The sequence below is a fragment of the Dermacentor variabilis genome, chromosome 5 (genome assembly GCF_050947875.1).
Source record: "Dermacentor variabilis isolate Ectoservices chromosome 5, ASM5094787v1, whole genome shotgun sequence".
NCBI classification, from domain to species: Eukaryota; Metazoa; Arthropoda; class Arachnida; order Ixodida; family Ixodidae; genus Dermacentor; species Dermacentor variabilis.
This window is the reverse complement of record NC_134572.1, coordinates 179,056,747-179,079,827: the sequence shown is the minus strand read 5'-3', so window position 1 is coordinate 179,079,827 and position 23,081 is coordinate 179,056,747. Positions and strand designations below refer to the sequence as shown.

At 48.1% G+C, this 23,081-nt stretch overlaps 1 protein-coding gene across 2 annotated transcripts in view; it reads left to right on the top strand.

Moving 5' to 3' along the window:
• Nucleotides 1-2,813: 2,813 nt before the first annotated feature.
• The window catches only part of LOC142583371 (uncharacterized), a 79,892-nt gene continuing 59,624 nt past the window's right edge, over nt 2,814-23,081 (top strand). For both annotated transcript variants that reach the window (XM_075693804.1, XM_075693803.1), the window contains exons 1-4: nt 2,814-2,950; nt 5,040-5,319; nt 10,742-10,900; nt 14,282-14,511. In XM_075693804.1, the coding sequence (XP_075549919.1) occupies nt 2,831-2,950; nt 5,040-5,319; nt 10,742-10,900; nt 14,282-14,511 (789 nt within the window). In that variant the 5' untranslated portion in view covers nt 2,814-2,830. The remainder of the gene's footprint in view (nt 2,951-5,039; nt 5,320-10,741; nt 10,901-14,281; nt 14,512-23,081) is intronic.

Here is a 23,081-nt window from a genome sequence, read left to right as displayed (position 1 = left end):
TTATGTTCTGCCTTTTCTCGCGCAAGTTTACGTTCGTGATTGTTTTCGTTAAGGTTTAGATAACCCAATGCACGTGCTAGTACTCTTGGCGCCTCTAAATATACTTTTTTTTCTCTTTTTTTTTGTTCATGCGTATGAGTACTTGGGCCACGCATGTCAACACCATTTGTGCGAAACCTTCAAGGACACTGGGGTATCTGCGCCGGAACCTGCGGAATTCTCCTGACAATGTTCGAAAACTGGCCTATCTAACACTTGTGCGGCCACAGCTAAAATATGCAGCATCCATATGGTCCCCATATCAAAACTACTTAATAAACTTGCTAGAATTCATACAAAATAGAGCCGCTCGCTTCATTACACGTAACTACAGTCCCCTTTCGAGCGTAACAAAGATAAAACTTGATATCTGTCTTCAGCCTTTGCATATTCGTCGTTCAATCGCTCTTTCATGCTTATTTCATAAATATCGCCACTGCACCAGGCAATCTGCGTTACCTCTAGAAGCGCCGTCACGCATTTCGAGCCGTTTACATAATCAGTACAGCATCAAACGCATATACGGAAGAACACAAGCCTTCAATTCATCAGCCCTTCCACGTGCCATCGTTATTTTGAATGATCTTCCCGATAATATTGCATCCATATGCAACCATCAATCATTCCATGATCAGCTGCGCGAATAATTTCAAGTGACATCGTGACGTTAAAACTTCTCCTGTATAAAATATCGCACTTTTTGGCTACTGTGTTTTTGTAAACACATCCCTTATTTTTTTTCTTGCGTCATGTGTCAGACATTTCTGCTGTATTTGTACACTTCAATTATTTTGTATACTTTGCTCATGTTTGTTGCTGCTTTTTAGTACTAGCCTTGTACAATGTTTTCCCTTTCCCTTTTTTTTCGACCAGCATATTTTGCATTTCTTATATTACCCTTGTTCGTCCCCCTTACTCAATAGCCTCTGGGCCCTGTAAGGTATTGTAAGTAAATAAATAAATAAATTATGTAGTGGTATGTGCCGCTCCAAATCGTTCCTTGGGTATCAGCTTCACAGGGTATGTGAAACTAGCTACGTCGATTTGGCTCACAGGGTATGTTCAGCTGGGTATGCACCGCTATTCAATAAAGCTCTTTACCGCAAACTTGGGTCATTGGGTATGTGCCACTGGTTATGTGACACTGGACATTGCTGCTTTTCAATAAACCGGGTTCATTCCAACTTGGCTCACTAGGTATGTGTCACTGCGTATGTACCCCTCTTCAGTGGACTTGTTTGATGCCAAGTTGGGTCGCTGTGAATGTGTCACTGCGCATGTGTCACTGAGTATGGGTCACTGGGCATGTGCTCCTTACTGGGTGCCTGCCGCTTTTCAATGAACCGCTTTAGCACCAACTTGGATCATTGGGCATGTGCCGCTCGGTATGTGACATTGGGTATAGCCGCTTTTGAGTGAACCTGGTTCATGCCAACCTCGGTCACTGGGTATGTGTGACTGGGTACGGGCCACTATGCGGTGAATCCCTTCGATGACAACTTGGGTCACTGGGCGTGTGCCACACCGATTGTACAATGATATTCAATAACAAAAAAGGCATTTATATTTCTCTAGTGCGCGGTGTTCAACCCGTGTCATAAATGTTTAGACAATCGTATATATGCACACACGCGCCATGCGTGTCAACACGTTGTGTGCTGTGTGTCAACACGTTGCTTCACTGCTAATTTTAGTAACATCAACATTCATCGTGAGATCAGTTCTGCTGCATTTTTAGTCACAGAATGAGCACCAAGAGAAGGGAATCGCAGTCGAGCACGGCAGTGAATTGCGTGGTTTGGTGAACTTCGGAAATTTGCACGTGCAAACTTGGAATCTGCTAGCCCAACACAGGGGCAATTCGAGATGCTGGGAGAGGCCTTCCTCCGCCAGTGGGCAGAAATTTAGGTTGAATATTATCATGCGAAATACCTGATTATATATTCATCTCATTTACCGACCAGTGTAATATTTAATTATTGTCAGAGAATTATCCGCGCCCTTCACACCCTTCGCAGGTACATACATGAAACGGGAAATGCCATTAGAAAGGTTTAATGAAAGGTTATTTTGAAAAAAAATTTCCTGGCCGCAAAGCGTGGGCCAATCGGAAAGGCAGTGTAGTCTGACACAGCGTGTGAAAGCGCTGGCCTTTACGACAAAAGACCGCGAAAAACTGGCACGTGACTCATGCGCCACATGTTTGAAAGAGCGAGTTCGGCACCAGAAAAGCATGCATGCCATCATGGCATAATGGTCAGATCATTGTGCTGCTGTGCGAAGAAGACAGATGTTCGATTCCACCATCGGTCACGCATGTCTTCAGAGTGTTATAAGCGAACTTCACCCCCTTTGAATGTATCTAGCAGAATACTCGACCTGTGTTGAGCGCAAACGAGTGCGTCGCAATGGGCACAAAATCGTACGTTTGTGAGAGATACGAGGTACAGAAACGTCACCTTGATAACTGAGTGTACTATGTCACCCGTGATGCATGCGCGCGCAGTTGTCGAGTCGTCGCAATATCATCATATTCTGGATAAGTATACGTAGGGTGAGCGCTGCTAAGTTCCGACAAAGTTTTTTTTTTACTTTGTCTTTAGAGGCCATTCGTAGATGCGTAACGAAAAAGTTGGGCGTTCTGCGCACTAGTGTATCGCGGTATAAGTGAGTTCCGAAGCATATGATTTGCGCGAGACTAATGCATAAATATCTAAATCTTTCAGTTGAAATCACACTTTCACGAAGGTAACCAACACCACCTCCGCAGGTGCTCGTATTCCCACAAGAAATGACTGATGCCCAGCATGCAGAGATGACCAAGAGCACCAGTTATTCCTGGACGCGTGCGTTGAAATCTCCGAAGATTGTGCTGATGTTTATCCTTGCAGTAGAATGCGCCCATCGCAAGGTAAGTAACAAGCGGCGTACCATCAATGATAAAACCATGAAAATAATATTTACCAGGCATTCCGCTGGTCATACATAGCATCTTATAGTATCAAAGTACAGCCACAGTGACTTTGGAGAACTATTCTCGTTGGGAATAGGGTTGCCACTTGGCCAGTTTTTTTTTTTCCCGGGCCAGTACGCCCCTTGCCAATTGTCCAATCCACCATAAATTGACACACGCATTACAAACACTCTGTCGTTAGATCATGCACAGCGAACAGCTTACTTGTCGCCAGAGAACTTGTTGCAAATTATTTATAACTGTTCACCGCCGTGAAACAGCTGTGTTTTTCGATGCTGTGCGACAAAGCACTGCACCCTTTCAATTTCTTTTTCTTCTAAACTTTATCTTATCAGTCCTAGCGCAGCTCCTGCTTCTATCCGATATGTCTTCTCGCTGGTCGGCCGCTGATGGCGCTGATCGAGTCACGCAGCACGACCACTGCGGACCACATGAGCCAAATAGGCGCACACTGTTCGCTCTCCTGCAACCACATATTCCTTGGCTACACGCAGGAAGCTCAGAAAGCTGTTTGCATTGCCCGTTTCTTTTCTCTTTAATTTAAAATGAGCTAAAACGTTATGTAAAGCATTGCAATAAATTTCAACACTGCATTTGTACACGAAATGCCTCCGGCACTTCATTACTCATATTCATTTTGTTTGTGTTTTCGTATAGGACACTCGTCGCAAAGAAAAGTTGAGACGTTTCCCGGCCTGCAGTGAAGTTTTTTTTTCTTTTCATTAAATGCTTTTAGCTCCCGTTGTCGGCGACCTTCAAGTGACCTTGAGCCAAAAGCTAGAGCCGTTATCCGGGAACTCAAACGAGAACATCTGGGCAAGTTGCGAGAAGCGAGATCATCCGGACAAGCAATCAACACTTAAGAAAATGTGGTCTCTGACCCCCAATCCAAGGCTGCAATACATTACAACGTCCCATTACATACGCTACGTACTGCCCAAACAAGTTACAAAAATATTGCTTCTGAGTTCTTTCTAATGTTTGTTCACAATATCACTCAGGCTAACTTCTAGTACGCTGAAGTTTTACGAGTTTTATTTGTCATTTCCACTATAGCGGCGCTCAAAAGGCAGATACAGGGCACCACACACTTCATTGTCGCCCTTTGGCGCTTTTTTGTGTGCTTCTAAATGCCAGCGGTCCGTCTGTTCCACGACGCGGGTTTTGTGGCGCCTCCTTCAGCCGCTTTTCTTCTTCTAGCTGGGCAGCGTCCATATGGACCAATGCGTAGTATGGCGAGATACGGTGTGGTGGGGTGGGCCGTTGAGAACATCCATGACACCCATTTTAATATTGTTGCTAGTATCATCTCCAACCAATCTGCTTTTCCGGATACCATTTCATGCTCACATATACTCTCGATTACAGGAGAGCCAGCAATATTTGTTATTGTTGTTGTTGAATTTTTCGACGAAGAGGGCAAGCCTAGTTCGGACGAACATTGTCTAGATGAAAACAACCCCTTTTTACCGAAAGCTTTTAGATGATATTGTGTTGCTCTGCGTATGCTAAGAAGTATTTCTTCCGGTCTTCAAAATTACGATAGGAACACTTGAACCAGTTTTAACTACGTCACCCTGCAATAACAAATGAAAGCTATATCCGATTATGGTGTGAGTTCATTCTCTCAGATGAAAATTTTGTTGTTAACATGCTTACTGCCTTTGATCATTATCAGAAGTTTCCACAGACCGACCAGGCCAAGATGTTAAAATGTTCCGTAAGCCTTGTTGCGTTCAGAAATGTGGTGTTCCTTCCTAAACAAGGAATCCTGCTTGAGCTGCGAGATTGTTATCTGCTATTTCACGTTTCTTTTACTCGGAAAACACCAAAACGCTTCAGAAAGTATAGCGTAATTTTCTTTTTATTGGAGGTGGACTTTTCACGCCCATATAGGCCTGTCAGACGATTGAGCATTACGAAAATATTGCAGTAACAAGTTTATACTATAGCGAAAAAGGCAATAAAATTTACTTGTTTTCCCTACAGAGGCATGCAGCAACCATTTCATCATTATTTTTTGCAGGTATCTTCTCAAGACACCACCGTGGGGTCCATGAATTCTACCTTGTCAAACAACACAGTGTCACTTTTGTTAACGTCCAATTCGACATTCGCAAATTTTTCTTCAATCTCGCTAGAGGAGACGACATCGTCAACGAACTCGTCCTTGGAAGGCGAGCTCACCGCAGAAGCCACATCGTTGTTCAAGACCAGCAGGGGGAGCCAAGAAAAAAGCAACAAAAGTGTAATCGTTGACTTTTTGCAGCGCGACGATGCGGTTTCGAGAGGTCCAACCGGTGAAGGTAAAACTGCGCTTCATTTTGACTTTTGCTGCGGGAGTTCTTACTTATGGTCCATCAGTACTGAGTTTCAGCGCTACACAAAATAACGCTTAATACTTGGGCGAGAAGAATAAGAGGACCAATATACACCGATTTCTTTAATGAGAACAGCATTCTTGCCACACTCAGACCGCTTTTCCTTGTGGTTATTTAGCTACTTAGCTATCGCACCAAAAATATAGGCTGATCCTCAAGCCAGTGCAGTCCAACAATGTTGGCTGTTTACGGGGGTTCGTGTCACTAGGTAAATGCCGGCTGCGGTCCATTCTTTCTTACCATGTACCTAGTAATGAATACGTTGCAGAGGCTCCTTCTATAACTAGCGATGAAGTTAGAAGGGCCTTGCAAGATATCAAACGGAGAAAATCGGCAGGACAAGATGTGATACCAATCGATTTAATCAAAGATGAAGGAGACATCACGCTTGAGAAGCTGGTGGCGCTTTATACGAACTGTCTCAGAACTTCAAGGGTCCCAGAGAAATAGAAGAATGTCAACATTCTACTAATCCACAAAAATGGAGACGTTAAAGAAATAAACAATTATGGGTCCATTAGCTTACTTCGAGAATTGTATAAAATATTCACCAAGATAATATCCGATAGAACAAGGGCAACACTGGAATTCAGACAATGAAGAGAATAGGCTGGCATCAGGAAGGGATATTCTACAATGGATCACGTCCATGTCATCAGTCAGGTAATCGAAAAATCTGCAGGGTACAATCAGCCTGTCTGCATAGCTTTCATAGATTGCGAACAAGCATTTGATTCAGTAGCAATTCCAGCAGTCATGCAAGCATTACGTAATCAAGAAGTGCAGGAGGCTTACGTACATATCTTGCAAAATATCTACAGAGATTCCACAGCTACCTTAATTCTACACAAGAAAAGTAGAACGATAGCTATAAAGAAAGGGGTCAGACAAGGAGACACATCTCTCTCATTCTATTCACTGCAGGCTTGAAAGAAGTATTCAAGCTGTTAAACTGGGAAGGCTTAAGAGTGAGGATCAACGGCGAATATCTCAGCAGCCTTCGGTTTGCAGATGGCATGGCCCTGTTCAGCAACACTGCGGACGAGTTACAACAAATGATTGAAGACCTTAACCGAGAGAGTTTAAGAGTGGGGTTTAAGATTAATATACAGAAGACAAAGATAATTATCAATAGCGAGGCAAGGGAACAATAGTTCAGGATCACCGGTCAGCCTCTAGAGTCTGTGAATGAGTATGCTTATCTAGGTCAATTCTTCACAGGGGACTCATCATGAGAAGTAAATTTACAGAAAAATAAGAATGGTCTGGGGGAGCGCATACGGCAAACATTGTCAGATCCTGACTGGAAGCTTACCATTATCACTAAAAAGAAAGGTATACAATCAGTGCACTTTACCGGTTCTAGCATATGGGGCAGAAACTTGGAGACTGACAAAGAAGCTCGCGGACAAGTTAAGGTCAGCGCAAAGAGCGATGGAACGAAAAATGTGAGGCCTAACGTTAAGAGACAGGAAGTGAGCGGCGGGGATCAGAGAGCAAAGGGGGTAGCCGATATTCTAATGGAAATTAAGAGACAGAAATGGAGCTGGGCAGATCATGCAATCCGTACGTTAGATAACCGGCGCTCCGTTAGGGTTACAGAACGGGTGCCAAGAGAAGGGAAACGCTGTCGAGGACGGCAGAAGACGAGGTGAGGTGTTGAAATCAAGTAATCCGCGGGAGCTACTTGTAATCGGTTGGCGCAGGACACGGTTGATTGGGGTTCGCAGGGAGAGGTCTACGTCCTTCAGTGGACACAAAATAGGCTGATGATGATGATTCCAATAAAACAGAATCCCGTTAACGAAGGAAGGCGAAAGCCTCGCGCTTGAAGAAAGACAACGACAATTCTGTGTGAAGCAACCAGCAACAATTCAACGTAACTAAAGCCCCTTATAAAATAGAGCCAAAAACATTAACTGCGTGAGAGCTAGTGCGACGATTTACCCGGCCGCATAAAACCAAAAGAATCAGTGTTTGCAAGCCTCAGCAACTTTCACACACAACATGATGCACTCGTGCCGTCGCGCAGTCGTGAACCCCAGCTAGAGCAACGCGATACAAAAGCAACAAACGGTAGAAGCGGCAAGCGGCTTTCGGAACCTAAGCAAAATGCCGTTGGCCGCATGCTGCAATGATGCACAAACCGAAGAAAAACATGGTACGCCGAGCACAACCAAATCGCTTATCCGTGTAAACGTAATAAGTGCAACAAATACCGAGACGACCAAAAGAAAGCATGTTAAAAAGAAAGCGGCGATGCATGGCTGTCGTCGCTCCCGCACATTAGGCCTCGCGGATAGTGATGTAGAACGGTGCCGGCGGCGAGTTCTTGTACCTATTTCAGCACCCCATCACGCAGCAGTGGTGTTTCGGCAGGCCTTGAAGCTTCGGCCACCAGACGCATGCGACGAGTGCTGCTTATTTCACTCCAAAAATGTGAAACAAACAGACGCACGAGCAACGGCACAGAAGAAAACTGCGATGGACACTCTGCCTCCGTTCCTCAGTGCACTTAGCAAGAACGTCACCAATGACGCGTCCGTCAACGCGCTCTACATGTATTCTCAAACTTGGATAGCTCGTTGATGTTCATAGTTCGTAGAAACGTAGATGAGTTTTCTCCTAATTTTAAAGCGACAAGCTTACTATGGAACTTCAGGCACTCCAAGGGAACTCGCTGTCTAGCAACAGTCTTCCCTCCAACTTGGATCAGTGGATAGCTCTTGGTGTAATAGGTTTCTGTGCTGGTTTCTGTGCTGTGGGAGCACTGTCCAATACCAACCACCTGACCAATTTTGATCAATCAATCAATCAATCAATCTTTATTATTGCATTACTATACTTTACAGATAAAGGTATACATAAGGAGGTTCCATAGTCAAAACTGAATTGGGACCTCCTGTTCATGGTTAACATAAAAGTTCCATTGGCATGAAATAGTAGCTTAATCGGTACAAAAATAGAAATGATAACTAATGAAATACAGATATAAGTAACTGAAGATATTAATGGACACTAATATATCGACAGTAAGCAATATTGTGAAACTAAATAAAACTAACATAGAAGAGGAGGAAAAAGAATTTTAAAGATTTTTAAAAATTAAGTGACATGTTGGAGTAAATAAGATTGTCAAGGCTAAAACCAAAATTAGGTTATAGAGTACATAGTTTCACATACATACCACATAACAAAACATTTTCGCTTCATCACAAAATGAACGGGCTTTCTGCAGTTTTATGGCAAATTGTAATGTATTCCATGATACGGCTGCAAAAGGAACTATCTCTTTGCCATAATTAGCGCGCACTTTGGGCAGAATGAACTAATTATGCAGCGGTGGACATACGTAACTGCGTATATGTAACTGCGTATGTAGCGCCCTTCCATGAACAATCTTCACGCTAACTTGGATTATTGGGTGTGATGAACCTATTTGCCGTCAACTTGGCTCGCTAGGTATTGTCACCCGGTTCATAGCATATCCTCTCCCTCCCCCCCCCCCCAGTGGGCTTGTGCCATTAAATAAGGCATCATTATCATCATCGTATGTGCTGCTTTTCAATTAACCACGTCGACGCTAATTTGGGTCAGTGAGTATGTGTCACTGGGTATGTGGCACTCTTCATTGGAAAAAAAATATATATAAAAAACTATACGGTGCTGGGTCAAATTGAAACCGCGTCTCATATTCCCAGACACTCTTGTTTGAACGTGCATTCACACGTGCGCGACACGTCCACTTCGCGGCGGCACCACTATATGACGCAGCGTGTTGCGTCGGAAGCACGAGAGAGAACCCTGTTGCATGCCCGCCTCATACATAAAGAGTGCACATAAAGGTCATGCCCGCCTCGGCATAATGGTGTGTCGGTACATTGCTTCAGGGCTAACAGAGTTCCTGGGGAAATTCATCGCGAGATGGGATCTGCGGAAATTTTCGCTAGTCGCCACATACAATGAAACAGACAACGAAGTGAGAGAAAGTATAAGTTCATTGCTGTTGAATTGAAGTGTGGGAATAGTAAGGTTTAAGGAAAATAAGGTTAAGTGACCAAAAAGACAACTTGCCGCAGGGGCGCACCGAACTCTCATCTTGCGCATCGCGCGCGCATTTTCTTATCAACTAAGCTTTACCAGCCGAACATCTTGCACATATCCACAAGTTCTATTGTGTGACTCAGTTTCTACGCAACCAAACATAATACGTGTTCGGAGATCTGAAACGAGGTAAAGAAATTCAGGGATGGACTTTGTAACGATTCTTTTCGTTGTTTGTTGGTTTGTTTCGTTTTTCATTTCTTACTAATCGTTGCATCATACGATGCTGTACTGTCGCCATCCACGAAATGCGCCACTTGGCGTGACGACAAATGATAAGCCACAAATGGGACCGCATAGATAGAATCGTCACATAATATGGCTTTACCTACCCATGCCAGCGCATGCAATCGGAGCGTCTATTCTTGAAGCTGCCAAACACATTTATATAAGTACTTTATAAATGAGTTATCTGCATTGCCCAAATGAACCATTACAATTGTCTTCCATAACATATCCCTCTCAACATTCGCAGAACGAAACGCGTTTCCATGCCTTGACTGGAGGACACTTCGACGGAACGGAACTTCTATTTTCTTATCTGAATGGCGATATCGCAATACAGTTTTGGATTTATAAGTATGGATATTCCCTTCGGATGTTTCTTAGCTGGTATCTACAAGCAATGTACCGATATTGTGCGTAAGTTATAGGCCCTTTACGGCGCCACACGAGCACCCCCTGGACCTTATTCGGGTCGAAACCCTGTCAACCTTTCGCCATTAATACCTGCTTTCCTGTGTCGTTGCTAAAACCGCAGTTAGGTTGATCACGACTAGACCCGCAAACATGAAAGCCTCTGAAAAGGTTTTTTTGCGTTTCGCATAACTGATTTAATGTTTCGCTGTTGCTTAGCAACACTATATGTTTAGAGAAGCAAGAAGGGACTATCTAACACTAGCCAGTTTCTAAGGGCGCTCTTTTGTCAGGACCTCCTTTTAAAAAACAGCCCAAGCATCCCACGCCAGCTATGAAGTACCTTATCCTTACAGCCAGCCCGACTGCCTTCTTGATTATGGGATATTATTTTTCCTACACACGTCCGAGCCTGATGTGCGCACATGATGTCAGCATGATGTGGGCCCAAAGGTCAAGCAAGATGACAAGAGTTCTGCATCTTTATATCCGTATCTTTTTGTATCTTTACTTCGAATTCCGTACCGGACTACTCAATTTCAAGGAATGAAATGGATACCCTGTCTATCTGAGTTGTTTATGCATTACTTTTTTTTTACACTACCAGGCTTAGTGGAACGGCTTCCGGCCATCAAGAGGGTAAAGAAGCGACCTACGGGATCCCCGCGAAGAAAACCGCTCTACGATCATGGTCATGGCCACATCGACGAGCCCGGTTACGCACCCTTCATCAAGGATTCAGGAGAGGTGCCCGTTCGCGTCAAAGGTACGTGTAGTAGATGCAATCTAAACGAAAATGCCTATACATAGAGCTTTTTAGAATGCTCTAGGCCGGAAGCGTGCTATGGAAAAGGCAAAAACCGGTGACACACCGCTTTTGAAAATGGCGGCGTCAAAATAAGCAATTACGCAGCTTGAAAACTTAGAACCCAGGTCCTTTATTAACACTTTAGTTTTCCATTGCATAAAAAATGCTATCAGATGGACAGCATAAGCCACTCACGTAGCAAGAATAAAGATACCTCGAGCAACTTGACTTTGTTCTACCGGGGGGAGGTCTAAAGAAACGTGTAAGGAACCGGGGCCAGCTACTCGATCTTGTCATTCTGTCGGTAGCCGAGGTCTGCTATTGTGGTTGCGTGTTTAACACTCACGCGCAACTTCTCCGCAAATAAGATTTCTGCTCACGCCACTTTATTTGCTTTGAAACAGAGGAAAATAAACCGAATAACGATGTCATAGGGCACGGTGGTCCTGTGGTGACTGTTACTCGCATTTTTTTTTGACGCATAAAGGGTGTAAGAAAAATTTTTAAATATACAAAACAAAGAAATAAAAATCAACAAGCACACAGCATTCACACGACAACTTATCGGAGTTGGTTTAACCACATCAGCGTAGGATATTCTTCAATGAAGCTTTTGTCACCATCATCATGCCCTTTGTCACGATTCAACCAAACAATAAGCTTGTGTACTCGACCACTTCGGTCGAAGGCATCCCGAAATGCGGCGAATTATTGGTAGCAGGACTTGATAGACATACAAGCGAAATGTCTAAGGGTGCTGAAAGATGGTATTAAATATTCCAGCCACTTGGACCAAAGACAGATGGCGTCGAGACCGTGCACCCCAAGCAATCGCTTCCGCAGAGTCATCAAAACCTAAAACGACTAAAAGTGTGAGCAAGTTGGTTGGCATTCGTGTTACAGAAAGGCATGTGTGCAAGCACGGACACAAGAAGTGACGAACAGGACAACACAAATGCCGACTATCAACTTAAAGGTCGCAGTGTCGGGAAAATGAAGGGCGGCACAACACTTATCTGCGCATGCTCAAGGGAAGCCAGCGCCAGCCTGTAAATCATGGACACTTGCGGGCACTCACGATGGCTGACTGTTTAGAAAGGACAATTCTAGTTTGTTGAAGACAATACGGTTGGTGCTTTAACAGCTCAGTGGAGCGACGCAATAGCCCCTGGGCTATCACGATGGGTTATGTTATGCACTTTCAGGTAGTGTGCTAAATTGTAGCATGCTGAACTGTCTGCGATGCGTGGTCCCGTATTTTAGTAAACATAATTGTATACCATGTCGTACATTTTATGCAACATTACTTTGTTCCCCTTCCTCCCCCCCCCCCCCCCCCGCAGTGTAGGGTGGCAAACCGGCTGCTCTTCCGGTTGACCTCCATGCCTTTCCTGTCCTTGCTTTCTCTCTCTCTCCTTCTCTCTCTTCAGCAAATGCAAGCCTTTGTTTTTATTTAGTGATTCGCAGCTTCTTAAACTGCGCATCGAAATTAGAAGTGCGCATAAATTTTGGCATTGCATTCGAGTTTTCGGTGTTTTGCCGTTGCAATGCTGCGGTGACTACTTCCGTGCTTCTCGTGCATTGCGGTATCGGCATTCGTCCTCAGTAAAGCTACACCCGCCGCTGAAATGCACGAAAATGCCAACGTCGTTCTATGGAATCCATACTGTAAAAGGTGTGTGTGGGATAATAGCAAACTCCAAACCGCGCATAGCTATCAGCTCTATCCGTTCCTTGATACGGGTCAGCGTGCGCCTGAAGCGGCCGGTAACTTCATGGCCTCCCTTTATTGGACAGCACCTAGTGCTCTTACTAAACATCTTTCTGGCACAGGAGGATCAGAGTTGAGACTTAGCTCGTGCCCTGTCTCTTGTCACTGGGAAGTGTTAAACATAAGGCCTGATTCACACCGCCTTCGAACACCCCGTCCCTTCCAATTCACGGAACCGGCGTTGTTCATGAAACCGCGTTTCTTCACAGGTTTCCCCTTAAAAATGTAACGCTGGAGGCGTAAGGAGCATTGGCCAACGTCACCGGCATGCCATTTTTCAGGATAAACAGGCGAGAAAACTCTGTCTCATTAAGGACTCCAAATGCGTGAAGGGGTTGGCGGGGTGTTGGACGGCTGTATGCATCGAGCCTAGATGAATCATGAGCACGCTGCAGCAGGATCTAAGACGGGTGACGGAAAGCTTCGGCGACGTGACAAACATGCCAGAGTATCGGAGACGGCTGTCCCTCTTGAATACTGCGTCGTGTGCACAGACGTAGTTGCTGCCTCCCAAGAAGTTTGAGTCTCCTTTATCGCTCCAACGCTTCCTCAAATACAAGGTACACTCGAAGCTACGGAACAGAAAATCCAGACGCTTTACTACTTAAGATGCAAGCCGGGAGCGACGCAAAGCCACCGATACGCTGAAGAACATGTGTGTGGTCAACCTCTACGATGACACCCTCGGCACTGTGCATCAGCTCAATAGAGTTTGCAAGACGCCACAAATTTACAAAGATAAACATATTATTCACAAGCCTCCCCTATTGATCGTGAATGTGCCTAGGTACAGGGACATGATCAGGAGTACGACGATAACGCGGACAGAAATTCGCACCATGATACCACAGCAGATATACAATCTAATAATCTCGGTTCACGATCCCCTCCTCCCTTTACGTTTTAGCCCAAAAATAAATTTTTCGTTGGTACTACTCCGTGTTCTGTAAACACGTGCCTTAAAGCCTCCCCTCTCGCCCCTCCGCCCTCCCTCCCACCCCGTCTGTCTACTCACTTCCCCGTAATAGTTTTCAGATTGGGGAGTCACCCTTCGCCTGTGTGGTGTATGGCACTGCAAACGCGGAACACGCAGGCACATTAACACAAAAAAACGAGATGGACGCGGGCCTGAGTGTTCCTATGTGTACCACTCTTGCAGCGCCATAACCCATATATTCAAGCCATACCGACGCCACCGCTGAAGCCCTTCTAAAGGACACTTTTTAGACACTACAAGCAGAGGTGGCCCTACACGTTGCGTCACCTGGTCCGACAGCCGAAGATCCCCTGAAGTATCCAAACTCTGCTGCCCCGGCATCTGCAGCAGAGATTCACCACGTGTGGTGGCTCTGCCCAGGAACCAGAGTTATTCGAGATAGGATTATAGGTGCTCGCCAGGCTGTGGACAGCTTAGACGAACACTTCTAGTCATTAGCTCAAGAACAATGAGCTCGCTCGCTAGGCCCACAGCTAGTCTTTCTACACGAGGAGGGCCTCACATCTACGCAAAAGCTGCTCGAAAGAAGAAGGGTCAAATCCACCGTGATCCTTACTTTTTTTTCTCGCAGTGATATCGGCCGAGTGCCACGAGGGGCTGATGCGCATTGAGCTGCGCTTCAATGGCTCTTTCCTGGGCCTGGTATACAGCACGGACTACTCGCATGACCCGGACTGCGTGTACGTGAACGGCTCAGGGGGCGCCACCTACACGCTCGACGTGCGTGCCAACCGCTGCGGCACACTGGGCCGCAGCGACCTGCTAGTCCAGTCGGCGGCGCCTTCGTCAGCCGGAGAGAAGGTGAGTCCTTCTCACTGGTTCTATTTAGAGAGGTTTAGATAAAAGCTGTTTGACGGACAGGGGTAGCGACGTGTGCTTGTTGGTACATCTTCGCTAAAGCGAGTGAAACAAAGAAACATGGGAACAAATTAAAGCTAGGCAGTTATTATAGACTTAGGACATCATTAAGTAGCGCGAAAAAGACATCGCACGACAGCGAGAAGCACACAGGACCGAATGTCGTCCGATGTCTTTTTCGCGCTAGTTAATGATGTCTCAAGTCTGTAATAAGCACTAACTGGCCCAGGTGTCTTGGCTAATTAAGGATAGGCGGATACCCCGTTGCTACCACCGGCAATGGTATGCCAGCCATACTCAAGAAAACCCAGGGATTGAATCTATTATTGCATTACATTTAAGCCTGTCTTGCTTTTCTGACATTTTGTCATAGGAATAAAAGGTGCACTCGAAAAAAAATATTCTGCCGGTTGCGTTAAACATAGAGATTATTTTGACAAGCAATAAAAATTCTTATAGAAGCCGCTTCGTTACTTTCCGCAGTAATGACGGTTTTTAATAGATATTTTTGCAAAAATTCCAAGTACCTGGTACAGCAGCGGTGAACGAAGTAGGTGTCAAGGTGAAAATTAAGCAGTCACCCATGCTTAATTGTGAAAGAGAGCCAAGTATTCGTTCACAGTTTAATGGCATTGCTCTGCTAATGTAAAAGCTAGGCTTATCGAAAAACGAAAGCTGCTTCCTTCAAGCTAAAATACTTCCTTTCGCTCAGTGATGATATCAGGATGACCCATAAAATTTTCCAGAACGTTCAGGTTTCGTGACTGAAGGAAAGATCTGTACGGAGCAAACAGTCGTATAAACACGCAATACCGCTTGACGTCATAGAAGTCACCTAATTGGCTGGTGCACTTATGAAAAATGTGTTTGAGTTGGACAGCGTACATATAACCTTGTTATTCTTAGGTTGTTACCGATCATAGCTTATATTAGAGACGCGAGTAAACAAGATAGAAATAAACACCGGCGTATCGCTTGATTACGATTTCTATTACCCCAAGTGTACGGGATGGGTCTGTGGATCCTTGTGACACTACAGTGCGATGGAAGTGTATCGTTCAGTCTGTGTACATATAGTTTAGCACGTAAGGACCTGGTAATGGAACTTAAACATCGGAGACTTATTAATTTTAATGCGGAGCATTGTTTGACGCATTCCTGCCACATTGTGCTTGGTATTGGTAGTCAGGTTCCGCTCTCACCTCGTTTCGCGCCTCCTTAAAAAATATAAATGTGTGACCACCTGTTGGACTGAACGACTGACATGCTCTAACCATCATGCCCCCAATCGTGCCAATAACGCAAGCTCTTTAGTATGTCTGGCCAGTGCGTCGCGTGCCAATTCTTCGCATTCTTCCCTAGTGGCAGCTACCCCTTGGAGAGAGAGAGAGAATCAACTTTTGTGCTGAGCCCTTAGTGACGGTTGGTGCGCGCTGGCACCAGATGGGGTGGAACCTTCTTCTCAGGTCCCATATGCGTCCAGCAGTTCCTGGCCCCTAGCCGCCAGCGCGAGCTGGGTCGGTAGGTCGGGGCTGGACAACAAGGTCTCCCATCGCTCGGGGGGGTTGGGGCTGGGGAGGGTGGGGGGTAGGGATGGTGGGGGGTTCTTGAGCTTAGTGCACTCTGCAAGGATGTGTGCTAGAGTGCCTTTTGACCGTCTGCAAAAAGGGCATGAAGTGTCATGCTCTGTTGGGAACATCTTGTGCAAGAGCACGGGATGCGCTAGCGACCCCGCTTGCGTGCGTCGCACGATCGTTTGCTGCATTCGGTTGAGTTGCGGATGCGGACGGAGAAGCCTACATCTGCCGCTTCTGTACATTTGCTTGATTTCTTTGTAGCGTGTCACGGGGTGCGGTAGCTATGGCTCGTCCTCGGCCCGGATTGAAAGTTCTCGGGCATAGTGGTCGGCGAGTGCGTTGCCTTCCACTTGCGAGTGAGCGGGACCCACTCGAGCTCAACGGCCCGTCCCGGTGATTTGCATTTGGTGAGGATCGCTAGTGCCGCGGAAGAGATGTTCCCCTTGCGGTAGCTTGCGTAGGCCGTCTGGGAGTCTGTGACCATGGTCCTCACTCCCGGTTGTGCGAGTGCGAGGGCCACGGCCACTTCTTCTGCTTCGGCTATATTCGTCGTCCGTATCGACGCGCCTGTGACCAGTTTATCAATGGTGGTGACGACCGCCGTTGCTGTGGTTCCGTGCTTGGGAAGCGAGGCGTCCGCGTAGAGGACCTCGGGGTCCTCTTCCAGCTGTCGAGCCAATGCCTTGGCCCGCGCAGAGCGTCTCTCGATGTTCCTCCCCGGCTGCATGTTCCGGGGGAGGGGCTTGGTTTTAATAATGTCTCTCCACGTTGTGGGGAGCGGTTCCGTTGTCGGTAGCTGTTCAATTTGCCATCCTATCTTGCGTAGGACGGCCCGACCGTGCTCTGTCCGGCTCAGCCTTACTCTCTGCTGGGATAGGTGTGCTTCCACCAGCTCTTCCACCGTCTTATGGGCACCCATTTCCAGCAGCTTCTGCGTTGACGAGTAGACTGGGATGCCCATAGCGAGTTTGACTGCTTTCCTTATCGTCGTGTTCAGCGTCTCGCGGTGCACCTTCGCAAGTTGGAGGTACGGGGCGGAGTACGTTACGCGTAACACGACGAATGCCCGCATCAGGCGCAGTGCGTCTTCTTCTTTGATTCCTCTGTTCCGGTTGGTGACTCTCCGGATCATGCTCAGGACTTGCTCGGATGTGGTCTTGATTTTGTTGACGGCTGCGTGCGCCTTGCCGTCGCTGCGCAACAGCAGGCCCAGTACCCGGATCTGCTGCGTTGGTTTGATCTCTGTGCCGTCGATGGTGATGATTATGTTCGGCGGCGGCTCTTTCTTTGGTCTTCCGGGCTGTACCATGAGCAGCTCCGATTTCTGTGGAGCACAGCTCAGGCCGCAGGTCCTGGCATACTCGTGGACGGTCGTTGCCGCTCTCTGCAGGGCTTCCTCCGCCCAGGCATCGGACCCCGCGCGGTTCGTCCACACCGTTATATCGTCGGCATAGAACGCGTGGTCCACGCCCTCGATCTGATTGAGTAGTTCGGGCAGGGGCAGGAGTGCTAGGTTGAAAAGCAGAGGCGATAGGACAGACCCCTGTGGGGTACCCCTGTCTCCGAGCTCCACAGGCTCTGACCATTCACTTCCTATACGGATAGTTTCTGTTCTATTGGTTAGGAAATATTTAATATAGCCGTAGGTCTTGCGGCCACACCCCGTCTTGCGCAGGTTCTCGAGCACGCTGCCGTGGGACACGTTGTCGAAGGCCCCTTTGAGGTCCAAAGCCAGTATACCCCGGGGCGCGTGCCTTGTTGCTCTTTTAATCACTAGTTCGTGTAATTGGATCAGGACGTCTTGGGTGCTCAGGTGCTGGCGGAATCTATACGTGGTCGCCGGCATCTGACTTGTCTCGTCCAGGTGTGCTTGAAGTCTTCTGAGAACCATGCGTTCCATGACCTTGCCCACACAGGACGTGAGCGAGATGGGGCGCATGTTCTCGATGGTCAGAGTTTTGCCGGGTTTAGGTATGAACCGTACCTCGGCCTCTTTCCATTCTGCGGGCAACTTCGAGCTTTCCCAGATTCTGTTGATGTGACCCAGGATCCCGCGTGCCGCCGCATCATTCATGTTATTGAGCAGCTTGTATGTAATGGCGTCCGTTCCGGGTGCGCTCGTCTTATTACTCTCGTCTATGGCTGTTAATAATTCCGTGATGGTGAACGGTTCATCCAATGCCGGATTTTCCGGTCCCCCGTACTCCTCCGGCATCGGAAATCGCCCTCTCTCCGTCTTGAGGTCTTCAATTAGCCTTTGGCCGTTGCCATCGTACGCGTTCAGAACTTTGGTGAGGTTGCGGTTGGTTGCGGTCTTGCTGCTCAACGGGTCGATCAGGTGTCTGAGCAGGCACCAGGTCTTGCGCGCCGACAGCTTTCCCTGCAGCCCGTCGCACGTACTCATCCAGTTCTCTCGGCACAGCTTGGTTGCGTATTCAGCGATCTGTTTGTTGAGGAGCGCGATGCGTTTGACGAGCTTCTTGTTTCGTCGTTGACGCTTCCATCTTCGCGTGAGCGAGTGCCGCGCCTCCCACATGTGGGCTAGTTTGGCGTCGACGAAGGGCGTCTGCATCGTTGTCACAACTTGAGTAAATCTGTCGAGCGCGATCTTTTGTTCTCGCGCCCATTCTGCGTACGTTTGATGTCTGCCATCCTCCACGTTTTCTCGGGAGGTCTCGTTTTCTTCGTCCGTGTGCTTGCGCATTCGGTCCCAGTCGGTGATCCGGGCTTTGCTGAGGGCTACCCGGTACCTTGGTCCCTTGATCGTTACACTTATGATGCTGTGGTCGGAGCCCAGGTTTATGTCTTCGTTCCGCCAGGCCACTTCTAGGGAGCCCGCCATGCACGACAGGTCCGGGGTGGTGTCCCTGTTGACGCTGTTTCTCTTTCGGGTGACGACGCCCGGTTCATTAAGGAGCGCCATTTCTTGGTCCTCCATTGCCTTTACTAGAGCCTTGCCTCGTTTAGATTGGTATTTGTAACCCCATGTACTGTTAGGGGCGTTGAAGTCGCCTAGGACCAGGAGCGGCCTGTTCCCCTCCAACCTCTTCGCCTGGCTCACTGTTGTTTCAAAGTCGTACAGCCTTTGTGACGGCCTGCAGTATGCGCTCATCACAAACAGGTTTCCGGCACTGCCAATAGTCCTTGTGTGAACCTCGATCAGCGTGTGTTCGCAGCCCTTTTGCACCGTGAGATGCTGGGTGGCTGCTGTGTTGGTGCGTACCAGTAACGCCGTCCCGCCTTCCGTCGGATCCGTGTAGGTCACGTAACCCGGGAGTCTGGGTCTGCCGTGTGTCTCTTGTAACGCGATCATATCCGGTTTCTGGTCGAGCCCATCCATGTGAAGTTGTAACTCGGCTTCCTTGGTGCGGATGCCCCTGCAATTCCATTGGTAAATGATCGTCGTTTCCCCCCCCCCCGCGGATTTGCCTTTTACTGTTCGGCGTCTGCGCCATCTTCCTTTGACGTTTTGATGCGACCGCGCCTGTACGCTATCGATTCCTTGACTTTATTTGCGCGTTCTTTTCTTAGCGCTGCGAACTTGTTCTTCACGGTTATCGTCGCGGTCTTCGCCGCCAGTCGTTCGTGCTTGACTGACAGGATCTTTATTTGACCCTCGAAGACCTCTAACCTGGCATTCATATTGTCGAGGTTCTCGTTAATTTGATTGATGGCTGCGAGTATCGCTGCCAGTTTGCCCTCTTGCGGCGGTTGCTGTTGTTGATGCGACGTCTGCGGTGCCGCTGCCGTCTTGCAGTCAGCTGTGGTTTCAGCGTCCATCGCTTCTTGAACATTCAATGCTTGTTGCATGGGCTGCGCCTCTCCTCTCCGCTCTTGGCGGGGCGAGAGGGGTTCCCTCCGTGGCACCTTGCGTTTCTCGTTGGCGTCCTCGCGCGCCGTGCTTGTTTTGGTTATTTTAGTCGCTGAGCTGCCGCTAGCTAGCGCATCTATTTTACTCATGAGTGCTCTTATCTGCACATTCTGTTCCTGAATCTGGGAGTTTTGCCTTTCGATTAGTCTTTTAAGTTCTGTACATTCGCCGCACTCTTGGCGTGTTGCGGCGTTTTGGCTAGAGGGGGGAGGTGGGGTAGGGTTGAGGGGTGGGAACTCTCTGTCGTTCCCTAGAGCGACGGAAGACCTTTTGGTCCAGCCCACCTATTTCTCGGCGAGTATCCCTCATTGGTTGGACTCGACCCGGGTTCTTGACCTGGTCCGGGACCTCAAACGGGATCCCCGGCGTCTTCCGCTCGAGCTACGACTGCCTCCTTTTCCCATCGTCTCCCAGCGGCGGCCATCCTTGGAGCCAGCCGATGGCGCCTGGTCGGCCCTGTTTGGGCCATCCCGGGAACGGGATCTCGATCGTTGGCGGCTTTGGTGGCTGCCCTTGCGGGCCGGAGTTCTCGAACGGCTCCGCGAAGAGGTGCTGCGTTGGGCACGGCCTGCAGGACCTCTATCTTCTTTCCTACTGTCGTCGATTGCCCGGCGCCGCTCCCAGCGCCGGCGCCGCACCACGTACGGCGTCTTGAATTTTGCCTTACAGGCCGGGTCGGCGGTGAGATGCTTGCCGCCGCACAGGCCGCACTTGGGCACGCACGCGTGCTCTTTGTCCGGGTTGGCGATGCCGCACCCCCGGCAGATGCGATTTTGGAGATTGGGGCACACGTCCATTCGGTGTCCGACGCGGCCGCACTGGTAGCAGACGTCGATCCGCTTGCGGCGCAGTGAACATTCAACGAGCAGGTTCCCGTAACGCACGTAATTGGGAACCTTGGGTCCCTCGAAGGCGATCACCACGGATCTGGTCTTGCCAATTCGTTTCGCCTGCAACGCCGTCAGGTTGTGCTTGTGCACCACTAGGTCTTGAATTTCTTGGGCGGTGTCCTCTAGCGGGATTCCTCGTATCACTCCTTTAACTGTTCCGTGGGGCGCCGATTCGTAAGTGCTCACCTCGTGGGCCGTTCCTCGAATGTCGATGCTTTTCACCATGGCGTACTTGTCGGCGTGCTCCCTCTTCGAAGTACTCACGACGATTATGTTCTGTTGATGGTTTGGACAAATAATATCTTCTCTTGCTGCAATTGCATCGACTTGGGCCGCCCCAGTAATGGCTCGGCTGATTTCGACCCAGGCCACATTGCTCACTTGAAGCCCGCCGCGTGGCCGCATTATGATCTTCACTTCTTCGCGCGGGAGGTCCGGCATCCTCGCGCCCTTGAGCAGCTTGCCCTTGTTTACTCGCTTTATCCTGTGACTAAGGCTCTTGTCGGTGGTGCCATAGATGTCATCGCCACGTCTGTTGCTGACGTCAACTGCGGCTTCGGCGCCATCTTGGCTTGCGTGGCTCCTTTGCTTCAACTTCTCGCCGGCGGTTTTCCACCCCTCGGCTCTCGTGAGCTGATCCGGCGAAATTTCTTCGCCATCGACCTCAATTCTCATAGCGGTCGACATATTGGGTCACTGTCCGCTTGCCAAATTAGCGATTGGTCGGTAATTGGCTGCGGCTCGATGCGGCCTGAGAGTAGGCCTACCGCTTCCCTCGGCCGAAGCCGAGGCCGGTGGGCGCTCTTCGTGGGTCACAAAATCGGCTCTAATTACCGGATAAATGGACGCCTACCTCGGAATTGGGTATCCCGGTGGTCCACGTAGGTTCATACATCCGATAGATGCACTTTCATGAAGATCCGAATTGAATAATCGGCGCCATGAGAAAAATTCAGAGAGCTGACGTGGAACACGTTCATTCCCTACCCCTTGGAGACTGCACCGTCTTCGGTATCGGCCCACATTCCCTAGTTATTTCCTTTTACAGCTAACGCTGAGTTTTGCGACATTGTACCACCTTAATGACGGGCCCAGGTCAAATATGTTAGAACCTTTCATTGCTGCATTAAAAGTGCCATTGTCCTTTTAACCTACACCATATGACATAGACATAAGTACGTAGGATGTTTTTTGCATGTACAATTTAATTGTACAGTTGCACGGCAGATGTCATCACAATCTGTGATTCACTCGCCTTACGCCTTCCAGTAGCAAACAGAGCCCTACAATCCACATGCTGTAAACTCGCGCTCAACAATGGGAGTAGAATACGTGGTGTCACCGTCACGCGATTTTTTGTCCTCAACGCCATCGTCGCCCTTCTCGCGTCACGCGGAACCCAAAACAGTGCTGGATCGCCAGTTATCTACAATATGCTTCGCATAACATTGATGTCCACAGTTGGTGGAATCTGCAAAATTATTCCTGTGGAAGCCTTAAATGGCTGGGTCCAAAATGATGGATGGGTCCAAGAATTTACTGTCCGGTGTTAAGGCACCAAAATTCAATGGCACCAAAATTGATGGACGTCGAACCCACAATCTTTGGTAGTAATTAAGGCGAAGTTAGTTAATGTACAAATAATTAAGATATCGTTAATTAAAACACTCATACCCACAACCTTTTGTGTTGATTAAGGCGAAGTTCATTATGACCCTGTTAATTAGGGTATAGTTAATAAAGGCACTTGAAACCACGACCTTTGATGAAAGTCGGACCCACGACCTTTGATGGTAATTAAGGTACACTTAATTAAGGTACAGCGTTGGAGCGGGAAAGAAAGAACGACCGACACGTAAGCTGAAGAGTTGATTACCGAAGCCAACCCCCACTACATTTATTTCCTTCGTCGTTCTGGCTGTGGGCGCCACCTGGCATTGTAGCAGAGGCGGGTGCTACAGGGCCCCCCGGCTAGACCACTAGTCTGAAATGTAGGCGATGCGGACGTTCTTCAGGTTGTAAGGGAAAGTAACGCTCTGGGAAATTCATGCTCTGAAGATGCACATCAGTGATTGGTGTCTCCACGTAGGCCGGCGTAATAGCCGGTCTTAGAGGCACGTCCGTGATGCGCAATGACAAAAGTATTGGTAGAACAGCGCAGAACCGGAAAGGGCC